The sequence below is a fragment of the Tympanuchus pallidicinctus genome, unplaced genomic scaffold, assembly GCF_026119805.1.
Source record: "Tympanuchus pallidicinctus isolate F22 unplaced genomic scaffold, pur_lepc_1.0 scaffold28, whole genome shotgun sequence".
In the NCBI taxonomy this organism is placed as follows: Eukaryota; Metazoa; Chordata; class Aves; order Galliformes; family Phasianidae; genus Tympanuchus; species Tympanuchus pallidicinctus.
In genome coordinates this window covers 6,964,119-6,991,506 of record NW_026294745.1, presented here as the reverse complement: position 1 = coordinate 6,991,506, position 27,388 = coordinate 6,964,119, and the positions used below count along the sequence as shown (strand labels likewise).

General features: G+C 42.6%; 2 protein-coding genes across 8 annotated transcripts in view; one reads left to right on the top strand and one right to left on the bottom strand.

Moving 5' to 3' along the window:
- UBE2L3 (ubiquitin conjugating enzyme E2 L3) overlaps positions 1-6,347 on the top strand; it is a 13,641-nt gene extending 7,294 nt beyond the window's left edge. For both annotated transcript variants that reach the window (XM_052690890.1, XM_052690889.1), the window contains exons 3-4: positions 3,084-3,270; positions 5,534-6,347. In XM_052690890.1, the coding sequence (XP_052546850.1) occupies positions 3,084-3,270; positions 5,534-5,688 (342 nt within the window). In that variant the 3' untranslated portion in view covers positions 5,689-6,347. The remainder of the gene's footprint in view (positions 1-3,083; positions 3,271-5,533) is intronic.
- Positions 5,949-27,388, bottom strand: YDJC (YdjC chitooligosaccharide deacetylase homolog). Of its 6 annotated transcripts, none has more exons than XR_008208632.1 (7): positions 27,161-27,388; positions 21,603-21,775; positions 13,415-13,574; positions 12,445-12,544; positions 11,567-11,744; positions 9,028-10,096; positions 5,949-8,889 (listed from the first exon to the last, which is right to left on the bottom strand). XR_008208632.1 is itself a non-coding variant. In XM_052690883.1 (6 exons), exons 2-6 carry the CDS (start codon positions 21,758-21,760, stop codon positions 9,772-9,774), a joined length of 921 nt encoding a protein of 306 aa, XP_052546843.1. In that variant the 5' UTR covers positions 21,761-21,775; positions 27,161-27,388; the 3' UTR covers positions 5,949-9,771. The 6 variants fall into 6 exon arrangements, 4 of the variants coding, with proteins under 4 accessions (XP_052546843.1, XP_052546845.1, XP_052546844.1 ...); XR_008208631.1 differs by having other exon boundaries at positions 5,949-9,534; positions 9,586-10,096; XM_052690883.1 differs by having other exon boundaries at positions 5,949-10,096.

Below are 27,388 nucleotides of genomic sequence, written 5' to 3'. Positions count from 1 at the left end.
AGTTATGAAATACTTTATTTAGTCCTCAATAGATTTCTGTATGGTGTTTTCTTGTGGTTTTTGTTAGTTTGGGGTGCTTGTTTGTAAATTACTGTATTCATTTCTAGGGAAAAAATTAAGTATTGGAAAAAGTCTGCAGGGAAAAGGTTTGGATTCTTTCAAGTGAGCTCTTTAAAAGAAAGTCCTTAGGCATTAATTGCTTCCAAAAACACTAATGCTGCTGTTTAAAAGCAGGAGTAGAATTCCTCTATTAGTAGTATTAGAATAATAATAGAAGTAGATAGCAACTGTATTAGTCAAATAGAGAGGGACTGGTTAGGAAGGGGATAGCAGGAATCTTAGTATGTTAAATTCCTTGGTTGCATGGATTTTCACCTTGCTTTATTTTGCGCTGCTGCGGCTCACGTTCATTTATTACATCAGCTACTTTTAAGTATGGCTCTTTGCTGCTGCTTTTCCTTGGTGCTACCTAAAAGGTCTCCTGACCAATGTAAACTATTTCAGAAGAAACTGAAGTGTTATTCTGGCACCGCCTTCACTTTCACAGCTGAAGGCAGTTCACAAACTTGGGTCGTGTCATCTCTGCTAAGATCTTTGTGAGGCCTTTGATCTTGAGGTGCTGTAGAACAGATTTAATTTACTCTCATTCTATGAGCAATTCCCTCGAGTGGTTGAGTTTACTCTTCCTAATACAGTAAGCAGGATTTGGTGCTAAAATTCTACATAACTGAGAAACAGTGCTTTGCAAGCCACTCCAATTGGCGTGGTTCATGCGTGCCAGGTTAGCATTTTGGCAATGCTTCGAAGTGGTGTTTGGGTGGTAAACATGGCTAATAAAGCAAAGCACCAGAATGTTTGCTGCTGCTAAAGTTAGAAGTATGTAGGGTATAACATCTATTTATTGCAGGCAAAATGTTACACAGTAAGGATTCAAGGCCAAGAGGGAATTTTGTTATGAAATCTATGCTTATTAGAGCAATTAATATTTGTGTCATAGCTGTTTTGAAGAGTAATATAGATTACGTTTTGAGGAAATGCTATAAAAGATGCTTATGCTGAAGCATAATTTGTTGTTTTTTTTTTAGCTGGGATAGAAGGCTTCAAAATATCAAATATAAACTGGATACAAGTGAGGTGTGCTGGTTTTGGTTGTAGTGGTGGTTTCTAGGTTTTTTCCCAAGTTTTTTCTTTCGAAGTTTTACATGCTGTTCCCAGTTTTGTTCTTGCTGAGGGTTTGAGATACAAGTACTGTCATTAGTAGAGTAATCAGTTACTGATTATTAAACTCTGTAACTAGGCAGTATTTTGGTTTGCTTTTTAATTCAAATATTAAAGATGTGAAGGTTAGTATTTTGACAGTGTTTGTGCAGTAGTGCTATAAGAACCTGTGTACATCGCGTTTTGTTTTTAGTGTTAGTTCAATTGAGAAGCCTGTTGAAGGTGATTTCTCAAGTTTTCCTGTTCTAAACTGCACAATAGGGTATAGCTGAAGTTCTGTACATTGAAAAAGCACTGTTTGATTTTTTTGAATGCCAGTATGAGGCTCCTGGCTGTAGTAAAAGGTGCTGCTGGGTTACACTGAATTTTATTTCACTTTGTCCATAGCAAATGCTTCTGATAAACTTGTGCAGAGTAAAAATACATCAGGAGAATGCAAGCCAAGTGTTAGATATCTGTATTTCAGCATTTATAATTTGGACTGTCTACCTTGTCAGTAGAAGAATAAATGTAACAAATTACTGGAAATGAACTTCTTGAATATTCTGTGTTCTGTCTCTTGAAAAGATGAGAAACTGCTTTACATACATGTTTAGTTAAAATTTATTGGCGAGTTATGGTGAAAAACTGTTCTGACTGAGAGTCAAGCAGGAAATGAGCATTCTTAAGCCAGTTCTGATCCTGTAGCATTTTCCTGAACATCCTCCCATGTTTTAGCAGGTGATGGAGGTGAGAACAAAGCAGACAGTGTGAGAAGAGGGCATTAATGAAAATTGCCACTACAGCCAGAAAGTTATTTGTTAAACTTGAAAAGCTTTTAGGGTTGCTCAGGTAAAAAGTGGTCTTCAGCTACTCGAGTTACTTCTTCCCTTGACTCAAAAAATCATGTGTCACTTCTTAGAAGCCACAACCAAAACAAAATTGAATGTTATGTGTTGAATAGCATCTTAATAGAGTGCTCGCCAACCCCAAGTATTTGTAAAAGCTTTTTAACTTCTGGAGTGGAACTGAATTAAGGAAATGGCCCGATAGGTAATGCAGAATAATTATACTTAACGCAAACTGGGAACACGAGTTCTTCAAGTATTTGGGAAGGCTTGGTGTCCTGGTTATTATTGCTTATAGAATGTCATTTTCATCATCTTTAAACATAGCAGGAGCTTTTTTCCTGCCTTTCTTCAGCAGTTAGCATTTGAAATAGTAGCAGTGTTCAAAAATCTTTGCCTACTTCACAGTTCTCTCATTGTACTCCATCAAAATTGATCTGATAGCAGTGGGTGCTAAAACTGCATACGAATTCAGAATGTTCTCATCAGCAGATGCAGTGGATATCTATCTTTAGTACAAATTAATGCTCAGCAGGTTTCTATGCAGTCAGCACAAAAGGGTTCTCAGAATGCTTATGGGAATGTGACAAATCAAACTGCTTTGCTGTTTGAACCACCATGTTGTGTGAGATACAAAACAGGCAGCTTTAGGGAAACCAATATCCTCGTGAGGTTTCCTGTTTGTGTATCAGAAAGGGTTTACAGTGTATTTCAAAATACTTATAAATGTGGGAATAAAAATACTTGTTAGATCTCTGAGCATGGAGTAAATGGGATTGGTTGCTTTCCTACTAGCAGGAATATCAGCCAGCTTCAGAACAGTGGTAGTCTGCCTTTCTCATGCTGACCGCAAAGGTGATGGAGGTTGTATTGCCTCTTTGCTACCGCATTAGTTTTGATGTTCATAAATGTAGGAATGTGTTTGGAAAAAGTGCCTTGAAAAGAGGTCGTTTAGTAGACGAAGTCTGAACGTGCTTTTACTTCAAGTTCACATGTTATAGAATGCTGGATTGTTTATGTTCTGTCATCTCATTGCAGGACAATCCTCCATATGATAAAGGAGCCTTCAGAATCGAAATCAACTTTCCAGCAGAATATCCATTCAAACCTCCTAAGATTACATTTAAAACAAAGATCTATCACCCTAACATTGATGAAAAGGGGCAGGTTTGTCTGCCAGTAATTAGTGCTGAAAACTGGAAGCCAGCAACCAAAACTGACCAAGGTAGGACTCCTTGTGGAGGAAAAAAGGGTATTAAGAGACTTTGCATTGTGTGTTTGAAGCAAACAGTATTTTCGCTTGTCAACCTGCTTTTCTGCTTTATCCCTTTTCCTAAGGTTTGCCTCATGAATACATATTGTGAGTAAAGCATGCAGCTCTTCTGTAATGTCATTTTGTTATTAGAACATAAAGTAATGACACTGACTTGTGGCATTTCCACCTTCAGGAAACCAACTCTTAATGGCTGAAGAGTTCATTAAGGTTGTGTCCTTGGTGTATTTAAATCCAAAATGGAAAAGAAAAGAAAAAAATGGTGTTACTATATGTTTCTTTTTAAACAGTAACTACATACGTGTTTGGCTTGTTTGCTTAAAGAAAAAACAAAGTCATGACACAGATTAACTCTTAGCTATTAAAAGATCACTGCTGTGAGGCTTACTGTGTGGAGTGTCTTTGGATAAAAACTATTGTAAGTATTGTAAGGAAGTCTCATTAGGTTCTCTGCCAGACTTGAGAGTGTGATAAGTCTTGCCTCTCGTTGCTCCATTAGTTAGGAGCAATGTGAAATTTTTCGTGAAATTTTCACATTTTTTTGGCAGGTAATGATAAACTTGATGTTAAATATTTATTACTGTACATAAAGAGGCTTTACTGAGTGAAAAGGCATTGTTACATGCTGTATTAGTTTGTTAAAGTTTAAAGGTCCATGGTAGGAAATGTTCCTACTTGGCCCCCATCCCTTTCAGGTAAAGGTAGAAAAGTGAGAAGGCTGTGCTCTGAAACAAGCTCCTGTGATACTTAGCATCTTCCAGGGTGATAAGCATTGTAAGCACTTACACTGCAAAACTAGGGAGAATCCAGTTAAACTGGGAGGTGGCAGACTGAAAACAAACCCTGACTTCTCACGCTCTGTTGTGGCTGCCAGCATTTTGTGTGAGTTCAGGAGGCCGCTGGCTGTAGTATTGGCACAAAGTGAGCAGTTTGGTATTCTTGTTTCAAAAAACTGTAGGGTGCTGCTTTATATCAGTCTGGAGTCCATTACCTCAAGTAGAAAGCTGTTAACACTGCTGTTCAGGGAAATGCATCTTTGGTGTTTTCACTGTCTGTAGACTTGCTGAGTTGCGTATAAACTTCAGTTGATGGATTTGAGAACTCATGACGATTGTAACCCAGGTACCACTACTGGTGATAAGAATGTATATAAGGAAAAAGCAGCAGTAAGTTTCATGGTAGCACACAGGACTTGCTATGTAAATGCAAAGTACACTTGTGAGCCTGATTTCTCTTGAAAGTGGTGTGGGAATGCTGATTAAATGGCTATTGTTACAGAAAGATCAATGCAGTGGGAAGGAGATACAGGAGCGTAACAGCAAAGGGACCAGCACAGATAGGATGGTATTTCAAAGGAAAAGATGCTCACCCATCTCTGAACATTTCAGTTCACAGGAAAGACTCCACAAAGGAGGGATCTCCAAGCAGAGACCCTTCCCCAGCGGCACTCAGCCCTTAAATGCTAAGAGAGGTGCAGCCAGGCTGTGTGCCTTCCTGTCCCACAGCTGAATTGCCTTCACCTGTGCTCCCAGGGCTGGCTGGGTCCTGTCCCCCAGGTGCTCAATCAGTGCTTCAGCCTGTGACTCAGCAGTTGCCATGCAGCTGTGAACAGTGGTATGAAAAGCACCTTGCAGTTCTTACTGTATTGCCTAGTATATCTATACTACAAAACATATTTGGTAGTTCAGAATAATGTCAAGAGTTGTTCCCTACTTATAGGGGAAGTAAGTCATAGAAAAATAAAGCTGAAAAAAAGTGGTTTCCAAAAGTAGATCCAATTACAACTGAATTGCTTAATTTATTGTGAGAGGTATTAGGGAAAAATGTTCTGTGACAGAAATTCTGGGGCCCTCTTCACTTGATGCATTACAGGTGAAGCTGTCTGTGAAGCTCCTTGCTCAGCCATAAGGAGGCAGGATGCTCAGTGCTTGGGAAAATACTGTGCTGTGCGTTTTGGTCTTTGCTCACAGGCAGTTGGTTCTGTTCACAGATGTGATTTCCTGATGTATTTGCTGTCATTAAACTACGCGTTGGCATATTACTGTAGCTTACTGATGTGGTGTCTTACTCTGCTCTTGAAAAGAAACAAGATTTATTAGGATGCACTTAAATGCAGTTTAAGTTATTTTCTTATATCTTGTTCTGTCTTTTTTTTTTTTTCCCCCTTTAAATTAACAGTCTTAGTCTCTGACAGTGTTCTTACTTCTTTTGACAGTAATCCAGTCCCTCATAGCACTGGTGAATGATCCACAGCCTGAGCATCCCCTGCGGGCTGACCTAGCTGAAGAATACTCTAAGGACCGTAAAAAATTCTGTAAGAATGCTGAAGAGTTTACAAAGAAATATGGTGAAAAGCGACCAGTGGACTAAAATCTGACACAGCTGATGTCAGCAACGTATGATAGAAGATCGGAGCAGTGCATTTGAGACATCCCGTAAAGCAGGACTCTATGGAAAATTGACAAGTGCCACCTTTTGGTGTTAACTTGTGGCTGTTACTAACTTTCTACAGTTTTCTTAATCAAAAGTGGGCTAGGTAACCTGTAAAGGAAGAATTAAAAATTTAAGATGTTCTAGTTCTGCTTTCTTTGTTTAAAAATCACTGCTTCAATATACTTTAAAGTATGCTGTTTTCTTTTTTTTTTTTTTTTGTCAGAATTTATCAAAAATATCTTAGACTTATATTCTGCCCTTGAATTGAAAAGGTTGTGGCTGTCATTTCTTACTTCTCCTTGCAGTTACCACTATCCTGAGTTCATTTAATTCAGCATTGAATTTTTGCTCCTCCTCAAACTGATGTCTTAGAAAAAATATCCCACTTCTGGCAGAAAATGATTGAGTGTTTGGCAGTTTTGTTTACTCTTCTCTTCAAAACATTGCACTGTGCTCTGTGGGACTTGCTGCAAGTTCCCCTTAACTTCAGTTTGTAACGTAATAAAAAAAAAACCCAACTACAATCAGAAATGTCCAGGTCTTATGTAAATCTGGCTGATGTTACCACAAAATGTTTATTAAATGGGGAAATCCAATTTCTTGTCTGCGTTATTGAATTAGAATATGGCTTATGTCCTGCTTTTGGAAAACGCTGGGAAAAAAAAAGTAGTAGTAAAATGTGATTCCAAACTCCTTTCACTTTTATTCTTAATAAAAGTTAGTGTAAGTTAGCTTGGATAATGTGCACAGAACAACAGTGCGACCAGTTTAGAAGTTTCAGAAATTGAGGACCAAGAGATACACCGAAATACTAAACTGGTATTGAGTGAAACAGTTGGTATTTTAGGAAAGAATGAATATCAAATAGTGAATGTTAGCACTGCTAGTGAGATTTTCTTTCATCCAAATGCAGATGATATACGTGCTAGGGAATGGCACTCACGCCACTTCCTTCCCAGTTGCTGTACAGTTATTACTGAAAATAGTACGAGAGTAGGATTAAGCAATAAACTGAATACACTTCACTGCTACTGTTCCTACGTTTTAAAAGTACGTGTTAGGTTATCTGATGACTACTTCAAGTTATCATTCTGACTTGGGCAGAGCTGTTTTCCCTTTGCTCCAGGCACACTCACGCATGCTGAAGGTTGCCCTTTCTATTCAGAGTTGGGCACCTTTACTGTGTCTCTATTGCTTTTCTTCTGCCTGCGTGTCCTAAGTCTGAAGTGTGATTGTAGCTCCAATCAAACTGCCATACAATCAAACTGCCTTCTCCACCTGTAGAACCTGAGTATGTTACTGAGTAAAAAGAATTCCAGAAATCCATAGGTAGCTGGGAGTACATATCACTTCGATTTGCAAGAACTTGAATTAGAAAATCCCTCACATCTGGATGGTTGTCTATACTCCTAGAGTCACTTTTAATACAGCCTCTACCTTTGCAACCTTGCAGAAGTAGTGCATCAACTGTAGGTCTATTGGTTTTTAAAGTATATTTGCTATTCCTTCATTTGCCCTTCTCTCATCTGGCTTTTATTTTGGATTTAGTGAACAATGACAGCCCAGTACCTCACCTCTGCTGAAAGTGATTTTTTTTTTTATTAGTTAGGGAGCTAAGAAATTTCATGTTAAGTGTTCTTAGATGGATTCTTTGGCAGGTAAATGAAGTTAAACCACATTCACCTTATTTACGGAAACTTACCTTCCCTAAGTGTTTCCTGGCTTGTGAGAGCACTGTTACCAAATTTTTCACATCTTTGTGTCTTTGGTTGCAGAAAGTTGGTACTGATTTTGTTTCCTTCACGCTCACTCAGATTCGTAATAAAATAATGCCAAATTATCTGTTGAACTGAAGTGTGTAACTTCGCATCAGCCGAGTCACTGTACTTTTTGATCATGTCTGTTCACAATTGAAACGTTCTTTAAATTTGCATTATTTTTATTATTTAAAACGACTGTAGCACTAGTTTGCTGCCATCGTTACTACTAAACAGTATACTTTCTGGTTGTAAGCCTCTCAGGTTAAAGACTGCATTTATTTCAGTGTGGCTTGGATGCCATTGTAAGGAAACTGGAAGAGCTGTGTAACTGAAGGAGCTTCAGCTGATTCGTAGAGGTCTATAGCAGTGCTGTATGCTAGCTGTTCTCATTTCATTTGTAAAGATCACACAGAAGATGAGCATTACCATCAGTTTTCTTTGTGTGTGTTTCAGAGCTCAGTTTTTAATCATGAAGTGTGTAACATAAGTGATGGCTTTTGTTTGCAGGTGGCCCTCTAAAAGGAAGATAAAGATCAAATACTGTACTGTGTGGTTGAAGTCTGAGGTGAAAAAGAAATCAAACCCTTTGTTAACTCAGGAAATCAAGCTCTTGTGCTCTCTGGTTCCCTAAGCCATGCTGAATTCTAAACATGCAGTTGAAAATCCAAAATAAAACAACTACACCCATGAACACTGGTATAGGCTTTCTGCAATTCCATTCTGCTACCCTAATAAAAATTGCTCTCAAAGGCATTGTGGCATGGTTTTATTTTCAAAGAGATTTCATGTTTGTACCTCGGCTATCTGTGTACAGTGTTGTGTATCACAGCAGCCTGCATGTGCTTCCAGTCTCAACTCTGTGGTGAATGTGAAGAGCCCCTGAGAAACCTCTGTGCATTCCGTGCAAGGGAAAGCTTCCTTATTTACCAGTCTTTCAGAAGCTCTGTATTCATTTCCACATTTAGAACTCATTTCAATTTAAAAAATTGGGTTTCAGTTCTGCTCATCTGACAATGAGGTATTTGTAAAATGCCTTTCTTAACAACTTCTGCTCAGGTTAGACTGTTGTGTTCATTTCCACGTTCAGCTAGAAGAAAATCATACAAGCTGAGCTAAGTTACATCCCAACGGTTGTGAACAGAGCAAAGTCACCGATTGTTGCGCAGTTCGAAAGTTCAGATTAAGGTTTAAATTATCCATCGTACCACGGTCACAGTGCGGAGATGGAGCTGCAGTATTGGCGCACCGTCTTTGCAGCACGCGGCAGGGCAGCAGATGGCGCTCGCGCGTCCAGCCGCGCTCTGGCACCTCCGTTACCTTCCGCAGCTCTGAAGATGCGGTCTTCCGCGTTTTGTTTCCACACCGCGTAAACTGCGCCCTCAGATGGCGGTGAGGCGAAGTGCAGCACCGAAGGCGCTGCTCACACTGCTCCTGGGAGGACTCCGCTGTTCTGCACAGCACGGGCACAGCGTGGCAAGATAAAAAAAACTGTCCCGTGTCAAATCAGCTCCGTTACGATACTTAGGAAAGAGCCTGAGAAAATATTTTACCAAGTGTCCTCGATGATTTTTTGTGTTTGTACAGAGCAAACACTGCCTCAGGTGCACAGGAGTGGTGGATCACACAGCTCCAGTGACCAAAGTGACACAAAGATGCCCTCCCAGCTCTGCAGGGCCTTGCGCCTGGAGCAGATACCTGAGCGCTTTCTGCTCACACTGCATTACAACAGAAAAAGACCTGACTATTTTTTTGCTTAGAAAAGATGGCAATATTAATTTTTTTTAGTATTTAAAAAACGCTTTAAAATGATGTTAGGTAGATCGCTTTTGCACAGGAAATGAGCACCAACAGTCTGGAAGAAGAAAGTGCCACACAGAAAGTCAATAACACGTCTACATCTTAAAATGCAGTTAAACACAGCAATATGTACGGGGCTCATTGCAGCTCACATGCTTTCATGATTGGAATTAAAATGAACAAACAGGACAAGGACTTTCAGGCTGAAGGTTCACATGGAATATGACTGACTCACAGGACAGCGTTCCACAGTACTAGGATATGCACCCCCAGGTACTTGCCTGTCACTGCTCACAAACTGTTTCAACTTTCACAAAAGGCTTCATGCAACTTCCAGGCCATTGACAGCTCCTGCCAGCTGTGCTGGGAGGTGTTACAAAGGCTGGGAACGTGGTCCGGCTTACGGGGACATTAGCAACTGTGTACCCTTGAAGTACAAACGCAGGTATGCAAATATGTATATTTACAGATCCTTGAATGAACAAAGCTGAATGTTCCTTGTTTTGTAATGGCTCTGCAGCTCCGGCCTGATTAATGTCTGGAGTTCATGCAGGCGCTCCCAGGACTGTGAGAAATCATCCGGTCCTTCCCCACAGCCACCGATGGGAGGGACGCTTGGGTACCCTGGGTGCACCATCAGTTCAATCGTCACCGTCCTGTGCTGAGGCACTGGGTGTGCAGGCATCTTGGATGTGAACTCCACAATGGCGGTGTCTATGGCATTCTGGATGGCACTCACAGACATGTTCTTGCCCATGGTACTCAAACCTATGTAAACGTCTGGCCACCTGTAGCCAGAGGTGGGAACACAGATATTAATGTTAATGAGGTAGTTAGACAAAAGTGTGTTATGTCCAGTAGATGAGGAATCAAAAGTAAAACTGTAATTACAAGCCAATAATGCTCTTTCATTCGTTGTCAAAATCAAGATACTGTTTAGAACATCAGCTCTTCAGTCTGGCAGAAAGTCCCAGCATAGCTCAGATACCAACATTCATATTGTTACTCTGATCATGTATGCTGTCACGGCACTGGAATTGTGTGGCATCTGAGAGCTTAAAGGTGCACATTATTAGCAGTGAAAGGACAGAGCTGTAACCGAGAAATGCTGCTATCAACTAACTTAGTAGGGAAAATAAAGGCCTACGTAAAAGTTACACATTTGTTTAGTAGCAATCGATTCTTCCTCACTCTCAGCAGCAGCAGAAGAGGTGGAGCGCGGCCCACTGCAGCACTTCCATGCAAAAGACAGCCACAGACTTCCACTTGTGGGGGTGTTGTCACAACAGGTATAAAGGCACAGCTCCCTTAGCAGCCATATGAGTTCCACCCTGAGGGCAGGAAGAGGGTCGTGGAGCAGCAGTTCCCCTGCGCTACCACAGCATGGTCCCTGGGGTGGCACGGAGATCCTTGGAGGGGAATTTCCATCAAATTCCCCTGCATTGCTCCTGGCTCATTTCTCCCAATTTCTCACTCTGAGTTGCTGTGCCCTTTGCTTTCTCAGTAATAGGCTGTCCTAGTACAGTCTGAGTGCTCTGCACAGAAAGAGCACAGTGAAATGCTGGCCTGCTAGTTGACAGCAAGCGATACTGCCATCCAGCTTATATCAATACACAACTTCACCTAAAAGCCAAGAAGGCAATACTTCAGTCAATTGAGAAAGCAAGGAAAAGTAACATCATCCAAGGGCAGGTGAGTGCATGGACCTGAGCTGAAGAGTCGTTCATCTGTAAAATTATGACTCCCACGACACTGACAAGACTGTTTGCTTTAAAGCAGTGATCACTTGCTCTGGCATTGTACGCCCTATGATCTTCTTGCTTCCACAAAACGAATAGTGATTCTTAATTAGCTTATTTCCTGCTACTTAAAGCCCTTTCTTCACAGTTCAAGGATGTAAAAAGTTATCTTTCAAAAACGTTCCCTAAATCTTACAACTAAAGTTCCAGTGCTTGAAGCATATCTAACACTTCTAATCAAGTGGCATTACTCTGGCATCTGAAATGGTAAGAGAATGAAAGATTGAGAAACACCCTGAGAAGAACAATCCATTTCACATGAAAAGTGAATCATCTCTTCTCAAACAAATCTGCACAGTAACCCATAGTGTCTCCAGAGCTTCTGTACTCTTGCAGAATTCCCTTGTAAGCCCCAGATTGGAAAGAGAAAGAGGTCTTGTTCCATTCTGAAAATATCTTATCAGGAACTGATACATCTTAAAGTTTTACTCCAAAAAGAAGGAGTAATGCCTGTCTTACCTTATTCCATGCTTTTTAAACACATCCACTGTCTTCAGAGAATCTTCTTCTACTCCCACATAGAAGTCCATCAGGGATGGCTCAATCCAGTCACAGTTATGAAGGCCTGGCTCTATTGGGACACGAGTGTATTCAATCCCATATTCCTCTAACACTTCTGCAAACACGTGCCTGACCTCTGTAAATAAAAAGAAACTTTAGTCAGGAATCAGATAACCAACTCACATCCCCTGAAAGCTGTCAGCACAGACACATTTTTCCTTTAGTGTCTTAAACATAAAACCTCATTTGACTTTTCTGCTGAAATGGTTTTGTTCATCTGGATCAAAGCGCCCTTTTGAAGTGGAAATACCTGAAAGCATTACTCGTTCAACAACTGCTGTATGTGCCTTGTCTCCCCTTCAGCACTGAGTGCTTAGTCCAGTAACCTCTTCTGAGGTTGGGAGCCTTGTCCTGGAGTAAACCTGCGGTGGCTGTACTGTTGGGAACACACTCTTCACCAAGTCCCTGCCATAGTTCTTGAGTCAGCTGATTGTTAACACAGGGAAATACTGATTTTTTTTTTTTTTTGCCAAGTTTTCCATCTCTATACAAACAATGATCTTAGTTGGAAAACTGAGACCCTGGTACTTGCCTATAATATACATATGAAAAACAAGCTGAAACCCACAGATAAAATTGGAATAGAAATACAACCAACAGCACAGCTTTTGTAGCACCCAATCTTCAATCTCAGAGGCTAACTTGTCCAAGGTGGGAACACAACTGCAATTGTAGAGCCTTACACAAATCCTATAAGGTTTATTGTCCAGGGAGCCATGGCAAGAGTGGGGCTTCTCATCTGCTTAGTGCTGGAAAGAAAGGGAGTGTTTGCTTACTTGGGAGAACGTGAATGTGCTGGTGTCCATCCATGTGAGGAGGCAGGTGGCCTGTTAGCTCATGGAACAGATCCACCTGGGCCTTTAGCTCCTGCTTCACCTACACAGCAGAAAAGGATTAAAGAAAAGGCTGAGAGCAGGAGGGTGCAAGGTGGGTGTTGGAGACCTTGCTTGCTAGTACTTGGGATATGGCACTGAAAGCACGAAGTGCTGGCTGGGTAATGGCGCTGGACTGCCTGGCATCCTTCCTAAGTACAGGTCTCCTTTCGGCTCTGGCTGAGTGGATGATGCTGCTGCTGCTGTGATTTTTTATTTATTTTTATTTTTTTAAAGCTATGATATTTGAATATCCATTTCCCTTTACTTTGAAAGGCAGCTTTGGTCACTAGAACACACCCATCCTTGCTTAACAGTGCAAAACCAAATATCTGCCTAGAGAATGAGAGCCTCTCAAGATAACACAGAGTCTACTGAGAAGTTCTCTGGCATTTTCCCTTTATCGATTGCAGGTTCTTCACAGGTATCTGTTTCAATATCTCTTCTGTCTCTTCAGATAAGTAGTTAACAAGCACACTAGTGTATGTTTAAAGAAGCAGGGAGAGTGAGTTGTCAAAGACTGCATAGATTTTAGCAGCACTACGTGTAGGACACAGAAAGCCAATTTCAGATGCCAAGGCACCACAGCCTAGATTCACCTGTAAGCACACTTACAGACATGACCTACAAAAAGATGTTCAACTATTACTGGAATAAGTGTAGGCTGAGCTGTATCAGGAAAGCAAGTTGCACATGCGTAATGTTACAATATGATGGAAAGCAAAGCAATAATAGCAGGGGGGCAAAGTCCCACGCTGCAGTGTACTGCATACACCTGAACTCCCTTGGGTTGCCCCCACCTTCCCACCAGGTGCTCAATCACTGCTTCAGGCCATGACTTAGTGATTCTGCTATGTATGTGGCTTTCTCCTACCTCTGACATATTTAGGAGGCCTTTTGATAGAGCTGTTCTGAATCCCATTTTCCCATGAAAAAATCCAGCTTCACTGAGCAGAGAAGAGTTTGTCTTGAGCGCCTCACATACAGGGGAGCCCTCAGAGAGGTTGGCGTGCAGTCCTATGGGGATGTTGTATCTGTAATAGGAATAAAATACCTCTTAAACTTTACACCTCTACCTCCCTCACTGCATCAAAAGCATGAGGCTTCTGTGAAAGATCCGGACTAATCCAGATTATTGTGGTCGCTTTGGACCTTTTCTTTTTTAGAAAGGAAATCAGAATAGCCCAGAGCAGAATATATCCAGATAACAAACCTGCCCAGCCTATAGTATTCCCCAACAGCGTTCTCATCCTGGCTCACGTGGAGAGAGCAGCCGTGATACATCTCAGAATAAATTTCATATCTGTATTAAAAACTATAACTAACTGTATGGTATTAGTATCTGTCCTGAAGTTACTAGCAAATGACAGAAAAATCTGAATACTGCAACCATAACACTATAATAAGATGGAAAGCACAGCAATAACAGCAGGGCAGCTAATTCTTTAGCTACAGCAAACGAGAACAAGTCCAAGTGCAGCAGAAATGGACGCAGAAACAAAGGAAAAAAGATGCTTACGTTTGGAAGGCCTCAGGTACGCAGGGATTTCCAGCGAGGTACCCTCACCCCACTGCCAACCCTCACACAATGCCTGAGAAGGGGTTGATCGTGGCTCCAACCCTTCCAGTCACCCAGGTGCACTGCATGCACTTGAGCTCACCTAGATTTGCCCTGCCTTGCCACCAGGTGCTTGGTCACTGCTTCAGGCCATGACTCAGCACTACTGCTACAGCAACTCTTTCAGAAAACGATTAATAAACTCCAGAGCTTATACTACTGAAAAAGCTGCCTTTATAAAACTTCAGTCTTACTTGACAACTTCATCCAAAGTTACACGTAAGTGGAATCCAGCTGTACATAAATAGTACCTAAGGCAGCCATTATGGCAACAGCAAAGACTACAAGCGTAAATATTTTCTGAGTTTAAGGGTAACCTGGTGTGTATGGCAACTGTTGAGTCACGGCCTGAAGCACTGATTGAGCACCTGGGGACAGGACCCAGCCAGCCCTGGGAGCACAGGTGAAGGCAATTCAGCTGTGGGACAGGAAGGGGCGCAGCCTGGCTGCACCTCTCTTAGCATTTAAGGGCTGAGTGCTGCTGGGGAAGGGTCTCTGCTTGGAGATCCTTCTCTTGTTAAGTCTTTCCTGCGAGTCTGGATCTTCAGAGACGGGTGAGCACCCTTCCTTTTTTTTGTAACACCACTCTATCCATGCTGGTTCTCAGGTTTGTGCTGAGCTTCATTGCCACCTCTGAAATTCTCTGAGGATGGACAAAATGATGCTTTGAAACTTCTTCCAAGACACGCTCTCTGACCCAATAAGCTGCTGTTCTGAAGCTCGTTAGTGAAGTGCAAAGTTGCTGGGGACTAAAGGACTGTGGATGGGTTGGACTAGGTCAGGGTAAATGACTTCCTTCCCATTCTAAGACATTGTAGGATTGAAATTCGTTCCTCCATGTCTTGTGCTAAAGGACTATGTTTTAGGCACCTGACCTGGTTTAGGCTCTTTCTTAGTGTATGGACAACTCTGAGAAGAGCTGAAGCAGAAGAACATCCCTTTCCTCCCATGACCTGCTGTGTACTTCGAATGAGCCTGAAGGTAGAGGGGGAACTCATTCTTTCAGAAATCTCAGGTTCTTTATCCTTTCTCTGGGAAGTTTTGACTATGTCAGCTGATAGCACTTCTTGCACTATCGCCACTGCTGTCTAGAAGAAAAGGATGCATGTGCTACCATGAATTAGCAGACAGAAAACTGTCTGTTGAGCACTTGCCTTCTTGTGATGTAGGAGGGCAAGAAATGAACAGCTGGGCCCTGTCGTGTTGTCTCCCAAGGGCATCAAATGAACCTCCAGTTGTGCAATGCTGTGAGCAACGCTATTTTCAGGAAAAGGGAAACTTTTCTGACAGGTGTGGGACACCAGGGAGCCAGGCACTGTGCTGCACTGCATTAGAGTTGCTTCTCTGCCTGAGCTGAAACCAGCCTTGGAGCTGGGGAATGTGCAGAATGTGGAAGTGCAGAGAGCTGGCTCTGTTCTCACTGTAAGGGGAGACTCTCTCTGTAACATTAGAGCACGTTTCAGAGCTTTGGTAAACACCAGCTGAATATCTTAATAGTTTTCTCCTAGAATTAGTCTTGGCTGGTTTGAGTGACTGTTGGTGTGAAGGAATCTGAAGAGGAACCGTTAGTGTTTAACAGCTCTGGGATACAGGCACCAAAACTCAAAACACAGCATGTGAGAAACTTCGGAAGAAGTACTGATCTATGGGAGATGCACAGAAGCAAACATGCCAGGAGAGCTTTAAGGACATGAGAAGGTGGACAACTCACTGGGCACAGCAGGGTTCTGCTTCTAGATTGCACTTTCCTGTTTCTCTGGATGCAATGAGTCAGTGATGCTCCTTCCAGCACCACGTGCCCAGGGGCTCAGTGTTCATCCCAAACAATCCTGACACTGCACGAGTCTCTGAAGCCCTAAGAGCAATGAGATGAAAATGAGAGTAAAACGTCAATATTACAGTAACACCTGGGCTGTGCCTCAGAAGACTGGGATCCAATAATGCTCTATCTAAAGCCCTGAGGCTTGGCTTTTAAGACTGAACCTGCAGGCTTTCTTCTACTATTAAATACACTGCACTAGCTCTTCAGAGTACTCTGGAGTGTCTCTCACCAGAGACATGTAGCTTCTGTAACCAAAGAATAGTAAGGCATGCTGTGTTGCAGGAGAGAGGGGACAAAAAGGCAGGGAAAAAAGTCAAGTTAAGGGAACTTCCCTTACACAAACACAGCTGTCCAGATTTTTTCAAAAGCAATAAAATACCTGCTATTTCATTAGCAGAAATGCTGAAGCAGAGACTGATACTTCAGCTCAGCATGTGATGCCACACTGGAAGCAGAGCTCAGCTACGGTGGGTCTGCCCTCATAACCAATCCTCTGCCTCAGGCATTACGGATAAGGCAGAATTTGTGCTGATTCTGTTGCCAATCAAATCTAACTGCTAGTTGTTCTACCCAACATAAAATTTAAAAGGATGAGCACTGAGACTCAAGCAACAGTTTCTGCTATAAGAACTACAGTAACAGCTAACACTGCCAACACAAAACAATATGGACGCAAATCTATGAGGTGGTCTCTCTAAATTAATTCTATTTGTTGTTTGAAGCGACAATGACCCTTCCACCTCCTTTTTGGAGGCTGGAGTCTAGATGTTGGCAAGCCTCTCCTGATGCACAGATTTGATCACAGATGTGGTGATTGCTGAAAAAGTGCGTTTTTTGGCTGAGAGTTTGCTCTTTTAAGTGGAGTTATTTTGCTCTTTATATCTCTTGTAGCTTCCATAGATATAATCAAGAGACATTACTAGTGAAGCAACCAATGTAGATATGGCCCTCAACAATTCTCCTTCACTCACTGCAGCTCAGGCAAGCTGAAATTTTGGATACCCGTGAAATAGAGGAAATACAACCAGATGAACTGCTTCCTTTTCAAGTAGTTGCTTATTTTGCCACATGAGTGCTCTGAACAAATCTCTGCTGAGGCAACAGGTTTTTGTACAGTTGCATAAAGGGTCCCCAGACTGTGTCCCTGAACTGAGTCACTTTAAAATGCTGCCAGCTTTGTTGCACACTTCTGAGTTTGGTGCATGAGCAGCTGTGCCCTGGCTCCTGACTGGCCACTCTGTTCAGTCCCTATGATCCCTGAAGCTGCTGTAATCACTGTGGAAGTTACCTGATTTCCCTAATACCAGACCTTTGCCAATTCTTTGCTCAAGGCATACTCTGGGGTAAGCATGGCACTTATTCTTTTCCCTGATGGGTAAACAGATCCCACCTTCAACATCCTGTTTGTACCTTATCTGGGAAATCACTGTTTCATTGGGCTTCAGACCAAGCGTGATGCAACTAAGGGCCTCACATAAATATCCAGACATCCCGTTTCAGTAATTATTCAAGTGTCTGAATCCAGACAAAGCAAAGCCATGCTATATGTGAAGAGCACATATTGGTTTTTCAATGTGGGCATTTGCATGTTTGTTTGTTTTGTACCCACTGCCCGCTTTCACCCTACAGTAGCATTTTGTCTAACTGCATCCTATCAAATACCATCTTGGCTTGCTCTATTACTGCTAAGGACTTACTCTTGTAGACAGAAACACCCCATATCCTCTGTAGTGTTAAGAACTGGTTCTGTACATTGTGTAAGGCTGTATCTTTATTTTCAATTAAATTTTTGTATCAGTTGAAGATCTACTGTCCATGATTCCACATCATCAAAAAGTGCTGGGCCCTCTGAAATCAATCTGATTTGGGATTTCAGTTTAAGGCCTCAGCACGCTGTCCTAAGTCCAAACTCAGTTTGACAGCAGAACTGCCTGCCTGTGATTAAAAGTCGGATAAAGCAGGTGATGAGAAGCATGAGAGACTTCTAGATTAATCAGACATCGACTGAAGGGTCAGAATTAATTCACAATTTACACACACATTTTGCAATTAGTGTTGATGGGAAAGGAAGAGGAAAACATACACAGCAATTAAATGTGGTTTTGTTAGATTCTTCTGTTAAATGTACCCAGCTGTTGTGGGGGCTTCAGCTTTTGTGTAGCTGAAATTAAGCAGAGGAGAAGGAAAAAAAAAAAAAAAAAAAAAAAAGGAAGGCTGAAGCTGTGCTCTAAAATTTGTCACTATTTAAGTGTTTGGACATAATAACCTAGAAAACAGGAAGAAGGTTCTAATGGTCAAACTGGGCTGGTAAGGGGCGGTAAATAGCTGTAGGTCTCTGCATTTCTGCCATCTCTGTATGTGTTTCTACAGAAAAATGAAGACACGTTTTCAACAAGTCCATTCAAGTCCATAAATCTCTTCTCTGGAAGAAGCACCAAGAGCAATGTCTCAAAGTGGGGCTTGATAAATATATGAGATTATATTACTTGGATAACCAGGACATAGCTTCAGTCTTACGCCCCATCAAGAGAAAACTTTTCCAGTTACTGATAACAAAGTAATTCTGTTCTTCCTTCTGCTGTTCTCACTGTGCACTGCTCTAGCAATTGTTATCATCTGTCATCTGACAGTGAATCAGGCCTCTGGTGAAACTACACTTTTGCCTGAAATAACCAGATCCTTTCTTTCAGCCCAGTTGTGGAAACAAATAAGAAAAGCCTGAAATCCAAAGCCTGAATGTTAGGAAAGGTGAATTACTGACTCCTTGGTTCCGCAATTAGTTTGCATTAGAGCTGGTAAAACCACCTGCTGACTACTGTCAAACTTCTGTCAAGTCTTCTAATTAAAACTCAGGGCAACAGATGGCATACCCAGAAGCCTATGGGAAAATGCAGGAAATAGAAGAATTCCAGAGGAACAGTGTTTCTTCTTGAAGGATGCTAGGAGTCGCAAAGTGCTTAAGAAAAACTATCCTGCAAGAAAAGCTGCCTTGTTGCAGGCATTAACTTTCCCTGCATGCAATTAATTGAAGACAGGAGGAGAGCTCAAAACATGCAATGACAGGCAGCCACACCATAATTTATCAAGAATTATACATGATCTCCACAAGTCACTGAAACACCAGCACTCTGACAATCCTGGCATCATGTGTGCAAAAGATCACAATGCTGCAATGCACACAGGAAAGCACGACCTGCTTACTTCAAGCTTCTTTTCAATTGGTGATGGATCCAGCCTCCCAGCTTACATTGTTGTCTAGTCACAGGCTGAAAGCTCTGCTGTGGAGTTCTCTTTCTCTAAAAGTGTGGTCAGGCACTGGAATGGGCTGCCCAAGGAGGTGGTGGAGTCACCGTCCCTAGAGGTGTTCAAGGAACGTTTGGATTTTGTGTTGAGGGACGTGGTTTAGAGAGAACTGTTGGTGACAGGTGGATGGTTGGACTGGGTGACCTTGATGTCTTTTCCAACCTTGGTGATTCTGTGATGTGTGGGTGTGGTGCTTCTTAGATGGGTAGCTATGGGATAACACAAACATGGGGGTGGAAAAAACAGGGCACAGAACCCAAAACAATGTAAAATTTAAACATTCACAGTGAGATAGGGGACAACGTCAAGTAAGGGAAAGAAGGAGTAAAACAAGTAAGAGTGGTGAGACAGTAAAGCAGTGAGTCATACTTTTTCCCCTCCTAATTTTCTTGCATCATGGCACTGCAAGATGAAGATTAAATGTTATTTTTAATAAGTCTGGCCTATATGTCTTAGGGGTGAAATGATTTTATTTACATGTTCAGATGTCAGTTTAATATAGGTATGCTAGCACCACCTGATTTGAGTCTTGCATTAGACAGATCCCTTGCCCCATGCCTGCAAACACTTTCCCCATGCATGGGCAGGATTGAACACAGCTGCAGGAAATTACAGACAAGTGAGGAATTGTAGAACCTGGCTCATTAATCTTCAGTGCTAACAGATGTTTCCAAAGTCATCCAGCTTATATTCTCAGAAATAGATTTAAATATATGTAATTCACATGTAGAATTCAAAATTACCCTCCAGAAGAGCAAAACTGCAGCAGCATGTTGCAGCTTCTGCTGTCACTCACCATACAACTTGGCTTTTCTTTTTTTTCATACACCCATATCAGCTGTTAGCACAAGTGTTGTGACCTGGATTCAAAGATGTTTTTAAACCTCTGATTACACAGCCTACATTCTAGCTATGGAAATGAGGCCAGGTGGATTCTATATTTAAAAGCCTTCAGCTAAAATAGTGGAGCTATTACCAGAGCTTTAGGGCTTGAAGGGCTTCATGGTACCTATATGTCTGAGAGATGTGCTGGCTTTATCTCCTTGTTTTACATTTCATTCATTTTACTTACTAACAGGATTTTAGGTATCTCAGCAGTGTTCTGCCTAGCTCTGCTGCCTTTCCCTTCATCAGCCTAGGGATGGTTCCCCTCCCAGTGTTCATGTGCCATCTCCAGCCTTGTTAACAGAAGACCAATCTGCTGTTAACACCACACCCCGACTTTCCTGCACCACCCAATGTTCATTTTCACCTGAGAAGCTGCAGGCAATTTCCAAGTACCTTGAAAAGCACAGTAATAAGGAGGAGTAATAAGGAGAACCTTTGCAGAAGATGTATCTGAAGCTTAAAGTCTCAGTGTTTCTAGTCCTCGTACAGCTCCTTTCCTTTTTCTGTTTTCCTGTTTTTCTTCTCTGCCTTACTGCTCTGGGATGCGTTCCTACTTCAAAGTCCCTGCCCACATAGAAGCTAAAAGCATTAGCTGGGTTTTACCTTCTAAACTGTCTATTAAAAGACTTGCTGGGCTAGCCCAGGAGAACAACGCATGCTATTGATTTGCTACTCTGTCAGATGTGCCACAAACCTCTGAAAAATTTATGAAGGAGCAAAGGTATGTACAACACAGACAAGAGGTATTATGGGGGGATGGTGGCTTTTGGTTTTGATTTCTTTGTTTGATCGTGGATTTTTTGTTGTTGTTATGGAGTAGGGAGTCTTATTTGTTTTGATCTTGTTTCACAAACTGATTTATCGATTTTTTTAAAATGAATAGAAACATTGATTTTATTTGATTTCTGGTTGAAAAAGCCAAGCATTCTGCTGACCTTCTGCAGAATTATACCTTTTCCAAATTCTGAAAAGAGCCTGGCTGTCCTCATGCTCAATCTGTTCAAATGCATTGAATTAAATTAGATGTAAAGGTTTCTACACTTGTGTCCCAATGGTTTTAGGGTTAGGATTTTGGTCTGAAAGTGTAGCACAGGCTTTCATTCCAATGGTATGTATGTTTTAGAAATATGGCAAAAGAAAATCCAACAAATTCAAACTATACAAGTAAAACTGTAAGTGGCTTTCTATTTACCTTAATAGAATGGCCAATGCAGATAATTCCAGAGGAAGAGCCACATTTGGGGTATGAATTACATATCAGTGGTTCAAAGGACGTTAGTAAAGATGCCCAGAATCCAACTTTCTTATGCCAGCCTAGATTCTGATACAGTGTTCATACTGGAGCTACTGAACAGGCAGCTTGATGAGATTAGCTTTCTTTGCAATAGCCTGAGCAGGCTGTCCACACAGGAGCTAAAGAAAGTAGCTTACCTCGTTGCCAGTTTGGCTGCATCTGCTGCAGCACTTCCATTGACCAGAAGGGACACGTTAGATACAGCTCCAGCTAGGAAACACTCCACGATGCCTCGGTTTCTCTGAGGGCAGTAGCCAAAGTCATCTCCAGTTACTATTAGCTTTGCCTGAAACATCCTTAGAGGTCATGGCTAGTTTAAAAAAAAAAAAAAAAAGAAAAAAAAAAATCAGCAATTTGCAAATTGGAAGCAAGGAGAAAAAGGCAGGCTCAGCGAGGTCAAACCCAACCGTGACACAGCTCTTTGTGGACTCCTGTCACTTCAGCCTGCCTGCTGTCTCACAGTTTGTACAGCAGCTGGATTGGTGCGTGGTCATCAGCTCGCACCGTGCCTGCTTCCTGAAAGAAAGCACCAGAGCCGCCTTCTGCAGAAAGGCAGGCCTGCCTGCACTTTGCACTGCACTGAACTGCATAAAAGATCAGGGGCTCTATGCGCTAGTTTATTAGATCGAGGGCGCGTCAGAGGGTTCAAATTCCCTTTCCCAAGCCTCACCCGCAGGGCCCGGAGCGAGGCGGCAGAACTGTAGAACGCCTAGGGCATCCCGCCGGCCCCCAGCGTGGCCGGCACGGCGCGTCCCCGCGAGGACACGGCGCCTACCTCCTCTCCTGACCGCCGCCGCCGTGCACGCAGGGCTCCCGGTCGCCGCCGCTTCGCAGTGCCGGTTCTGCCGGCGGAGCTCCGCACGCGCCTCGCCGCCGCACGTCCCACCGCTCTTCGTGCGCAGCCCCCGCGGGCGGCTCGCCCGAGCCGAGCGGCTCCTCCTCGGCGCTGCGAGCGGTGGGACTTTCCGCCGGCGGCCCCTGGCGGCCGCGGCGACGCAGGAGGGAGGCTGGGGGGAGGCGCCCGGGTCGGCCTCGGCAGGTGCGGGCGTCGCGTGTGGGGAGGCTCGTGCCGGCGGCTGCAGGTGCTGCGAGTAATTCCGTTAGGCGCTCCGAGTGCTCCAGTGCAAAATGAACCGCCCCGACAATGCCGCGAACGCGCGGCTCCTCGGTCCGTGATCCCCACAGTACCGCTCGCATCTTTCCGCCACCTTGGCTTGTCGGCGGTGTGAACTCTGCGGTCTCAGAACTTCATTTCAGCCAACTTTGCTCAGGAAATCCCCGCAGATCTCGGCTCCCCACTGGGCAAGGGCAGAGAGAACAGAGTTCTGGGAAGGGCTGCTCCTAACACGTGCTGTCGCTCAGGGTTGGATGTAAGCCAGTTCTCCATCATGCTGTGTGTAAAATCCTGCTCGTCCTCGCGTTCAACTGCCATTTTTCCTTACTGTAGAAAAATTATTCTTGACCGACCAGAGTGAAAGTGAAAAAACGCGCTGAGTAGCTCAGAAATGTTGAATGGGAGCTGTTATCAACCCGCAGAAGGAAAACATGAAGTTCCAGCAAAGCAGAATACGCCCCTTCTCAGTCTGTAATGTTACTTCAAATTATTCAGCCATTCCCATTATAGCAGAAAAAATAACAATCTGATGTTTGGAGCAGGGAAAGGGTGACAGTTCAGAAAGCACTGGGATCACACGTCTGTGAATTCAGGGTTACCGTTAACCTCTTCTAAGGAGCAGGAGTGCAAAAACAGGAGGTCTGCCCCCTTAATGACTCATTTCCCATAAGAAAGATTACATGGAATTAATTTTTTTTTATAAGAGAGATATTCAAAAGTATTAGAGAACTTGCTAAATCTGGCAGTATCTGCGTTTCCATCACTTCACAGCAGTGTACTTCTGTTACAGATGAGTTTTTCATGTTCTGTAAGGGCTTCCAGTGCCTTTGGCATTTCTGAGCGGATATTTGCGCGCTGCTACTTGCTTCCTCTTCTAGATGAAGCTTTCATTCACCCATGGCTTCATTTACTGATGAGGGCTATTACTACAACAGATTAAATCAGCATGGCCCTGAAGTAATGTCATGAATCAATAACAGATGCATCTTTCCCTTACCAATGCAAACTCCAGGGTTCTCTGCCTCCTTTCTAATAGTATTTATCAATAGTATCTAATAGTATTTATCAATGCCGCTTGACTCTGCACAGGTGAGAGATGCTACATATGAATCTTAAACAACGCCTGGCTTCTCAACCTTCTTAATCTTAGTGTGCATTTAACACTGTTAACAGTAACATCCTTCTTAATCACTGAACGAAGTTCCTGGAGGCTTTTCTTATCTGACTTTATTCCCAATTATCCATTAACCCATCCTGTGATTGGACCTTTCCCAAGATCCTGTACTTAGTAGCTCACTCTCTGCACAGTCTTGAGGAAAGCAGACTCAGTGTGGAACTGAAAGGCAAGGCAGACTTCCTCTGGCTACACTCTGATCTTCTTTTAAGTAATGGATGAGGATATTGGACAGCACTTCCGGTGGCACTGCCTGAGCCAGGATATGCATTAAGCACCGGCCGCATCTTCTAGCAACCTTATCTTAGTCACAGAAGCTAGCAAGAACTTTCTCCATCCTCGAGTCATGGTACTTCACTGGTTTTGAGCTTCAATTTCTTTCCCCAAACTTCCATTTATTCAATAGCAGACTTAGAGGGTTCCTGCATTTTACAAAAGCCTTCCTAAATGCAAATACTTCAAGCGAGCTGTTTGCTGACACAGAACATGCATGTTCTTTTTCTTGTTCCCTCGCTGCAGTGAGTTAGTTCATTTGGGATTACAATGGTAGCACAGTAGAACTCCATTTTTCTCATCTTCGAACATCAAATTTTGTTCAAAGTGTGAAATGTAAAAAACAAGGTGTTTGAGTCAAATGAAGTAAAATCCACTTCAAATGAAAGGATGATAACATTTTCTTTTCTAATCCACCCTGAAAGATTTAAAAATTACTGCAAAGGCAGTGGCTACTGTAGAAATGTTTAAGTCTTTGCACGACTCTAAAGAAGACTATTTTCAGAGGGAGAAAAAGACATTTTTGTTCACATGGTCACTGCCTGTCTCATAGTCTTGTTTTAGTTAACAGCGAGATGCCTTGGCCAGTTTCAGCCTCCTTTGCAGCAGAGGTATAGGTCCTCCTATACTTCCAGTGTCCAGTGTCTTCTGCTTATTTAGCTATTTACCTCATTCTTACATTCTACTTTTGTCTACTGAATGCAGAATTATAAACAGCTGATTTGGAGTATTTAATCCTTAAACAAGTAATAAGCTAAGTAATAAGCTGCAATTCTAGAAATTTTTTGCAAGCTACATCTCTTGTCATTTTGATTTCTCCTTAGGTAACAGGATCCTGTTGATATTACTACTGCTTATTATTTGTATTCCAGCCATGTTTACTTAGAGGTCACAGAAGAGGTCTAGTGTAAGACATGCCAATGGATACAAATATTTGATCTGGAATGAGGTTATAATTCTACATTCATCAGCATGGGTGCAAAAGGAGACAAAAAATAACACAGCTTGTTTACAGGCCTGATTCTCTAATGTTACTCTCTTGCACTCAGTAGTTTGTCCTTACTGCCACCAGTGAGAGGACGAAGCGCGCAGAAAAGTCAATGGAAAAGCTCATTCAGACTTATTTTTGCATCAGATCCTAATAAGGTCAGAACTGTGCCCCATATATTTTGCCTGGCGTTACTGACAGTCCAGGAAAGAGAAACCAGGCAATGTTATTGCAATGTTCTTCATAAATCAGAGGCTGTCTATATGCAAAGATGCACTACTTTCTGAGATGTACATCAATCCCAGGAGTTGTCTGCCATGCTACCTTGGTTGTCAGTCACTGCTATTGTTGCACGCAGCAAACAGAAAACTTACAGCATTTTATAAAAAGGCCAATATAAAAAGAAGGAAAATCCTTTTCTTTAATACATTTCTTTGGATTAGTGTATTCCCTCTGAAATTTTCATGTGCTACAGATTTCCCATTCCTGTACACCAAAATTACATTAAAATCTGCTTTTCAGGGACGTCCAGGTTGTACTTAGAGGTGCACCTGAGTGGAAATTGTAGGTGCTTTCAGTCCTTGAAAATCAAGTATATGAAATGACTGCAGGGTTAAGTGTCTGAAAACAGAAGGCACTGTAGTTGCACACCGTATACTTCGCTTTCGCAGCACTGTTGAACTATGCCGTGTGTGTACAGAAGCAGCACAATGAGATTCCTATGAATATGCTGTCGTTTCCATTCCCAACATGCACCATTAGTTAATTTCTGTGTCAAGTTTACCTGCCACTTACACCATTCTGCTAGAAACTATGGCGGGCCCTGTAGCAATGAGGTGGCTGTTAATTGCCACGGGTGTTCAGCATTGATAGGGTTCTTTGTTGGCAACTGTTCTAACCCAATTACATTTCTAAAGTACAACTGAAAAGCATCATAGGGAGTACCGTGTAAACAGTACTAAATGCACTAAGGCTGAGTGACCTCCCAGAAAGACAAACAGGTGCTAGCTAAAGCCCCATATGATTGATTTTCCATGGCTAAAATGGCAACTACAGACATCTGTTTTTGTCATATGCGTAACAAGTGCAAATGTGAGCTCCTGTCTTAGCAAGGTTTCTTAGAATGACAAAGAAATATAGCATTTGGCTATCAATGTAAGACTTTTGTGTGTGTGCGTGTGTACTGGGACTATGAAGTTTTAGTCCTCAGGTAAACACACCGGGCTTGTGTGCATGCACACAAATGTGAACGTGTCACTGAGTTTAGGACACAGGCTTCTTGTAAGGTAAGTCTGACATTTAAGTCAGAAATTGTTCTTAGGTCAGATACATAAAACAGGCCAGCATGAAAAAAACCCTGAGCATTCAAGTGAGTGGTATCACATGGGTAGAAAACAACCTCACAGATTGGTGGAAGAGATAAAGTGTCATCTGAGCATCTTACGACGTTTCTTCCAGCCAGCAGTACTAATGTGTTTTCTAAATCATCCCGTGATAGAAAAGTATGATGTTGCAGTTCTGTGCTGTTGCCAACGCAGAATACAATCCTTACAAATAATTAAAACCCAAGGCAGGTGCTCTTCTACATGTTACTGCATTGCTAATAAGATAAAAAGTTTTTCCTCTGTTAAATGATGCTGATTTTGGGAGCGTCACACCAGACCGTTCCTGAGATACGGACCAATTCAGTGATGAGTTCCAGAGGCAAAAACTAATGGACTATGTAGGAGTTCCTGTGTCCTTTATCCATTGCTGTTCCCTATTGGTAAAGGAGGCTGTTATTATCTGCTGGGGGGAAAATCCTTCAGTCTCCAGCACCATGCAATGAAGTACAATGCTTTCTTTATCCAGTTTCCTGTTATACAGAATAGGTACTAATAATCTCTTTACATTAGAAGAAGTTTACAAAAGGAACTGAAACACAGCAGATGAACTTTCAGGTGCAAAACCAGACACGATCACCACCACCAGCCACACAGCAGTCAGCATTACTCTGTATGGCACTTACACCCCAGCGCGAGAAGCTCTAACGCAGAGCTACACTATCACACACTTTGCTCTGTGTTTCCTTGCGAGGCCTGTCGCCAGCGATTATTTCTCTAACAGTCCCGACTACGCGTTAGATGAGAATGCTGCTGTAACGAACCTGGCAGGCTGTCCTTTGACACCCAATTTTCAGCAAGGGGAAGCTCCTCGTGAGGAAAGAGCACGGATTTCCCCGTGCCCTTGGGAGCACCCAGGGGGTGATAGCGCTCCGTGCCTGGCCACGGCCGCAGCAGGGGTCGGGAGCTGTGCAGACAGGCGCTGAGGCGGGCGAACCGAACGGCCCACAAAAGCCCGATCCCGGCGCACGGCCCCGCCCGGCCCGTCACTG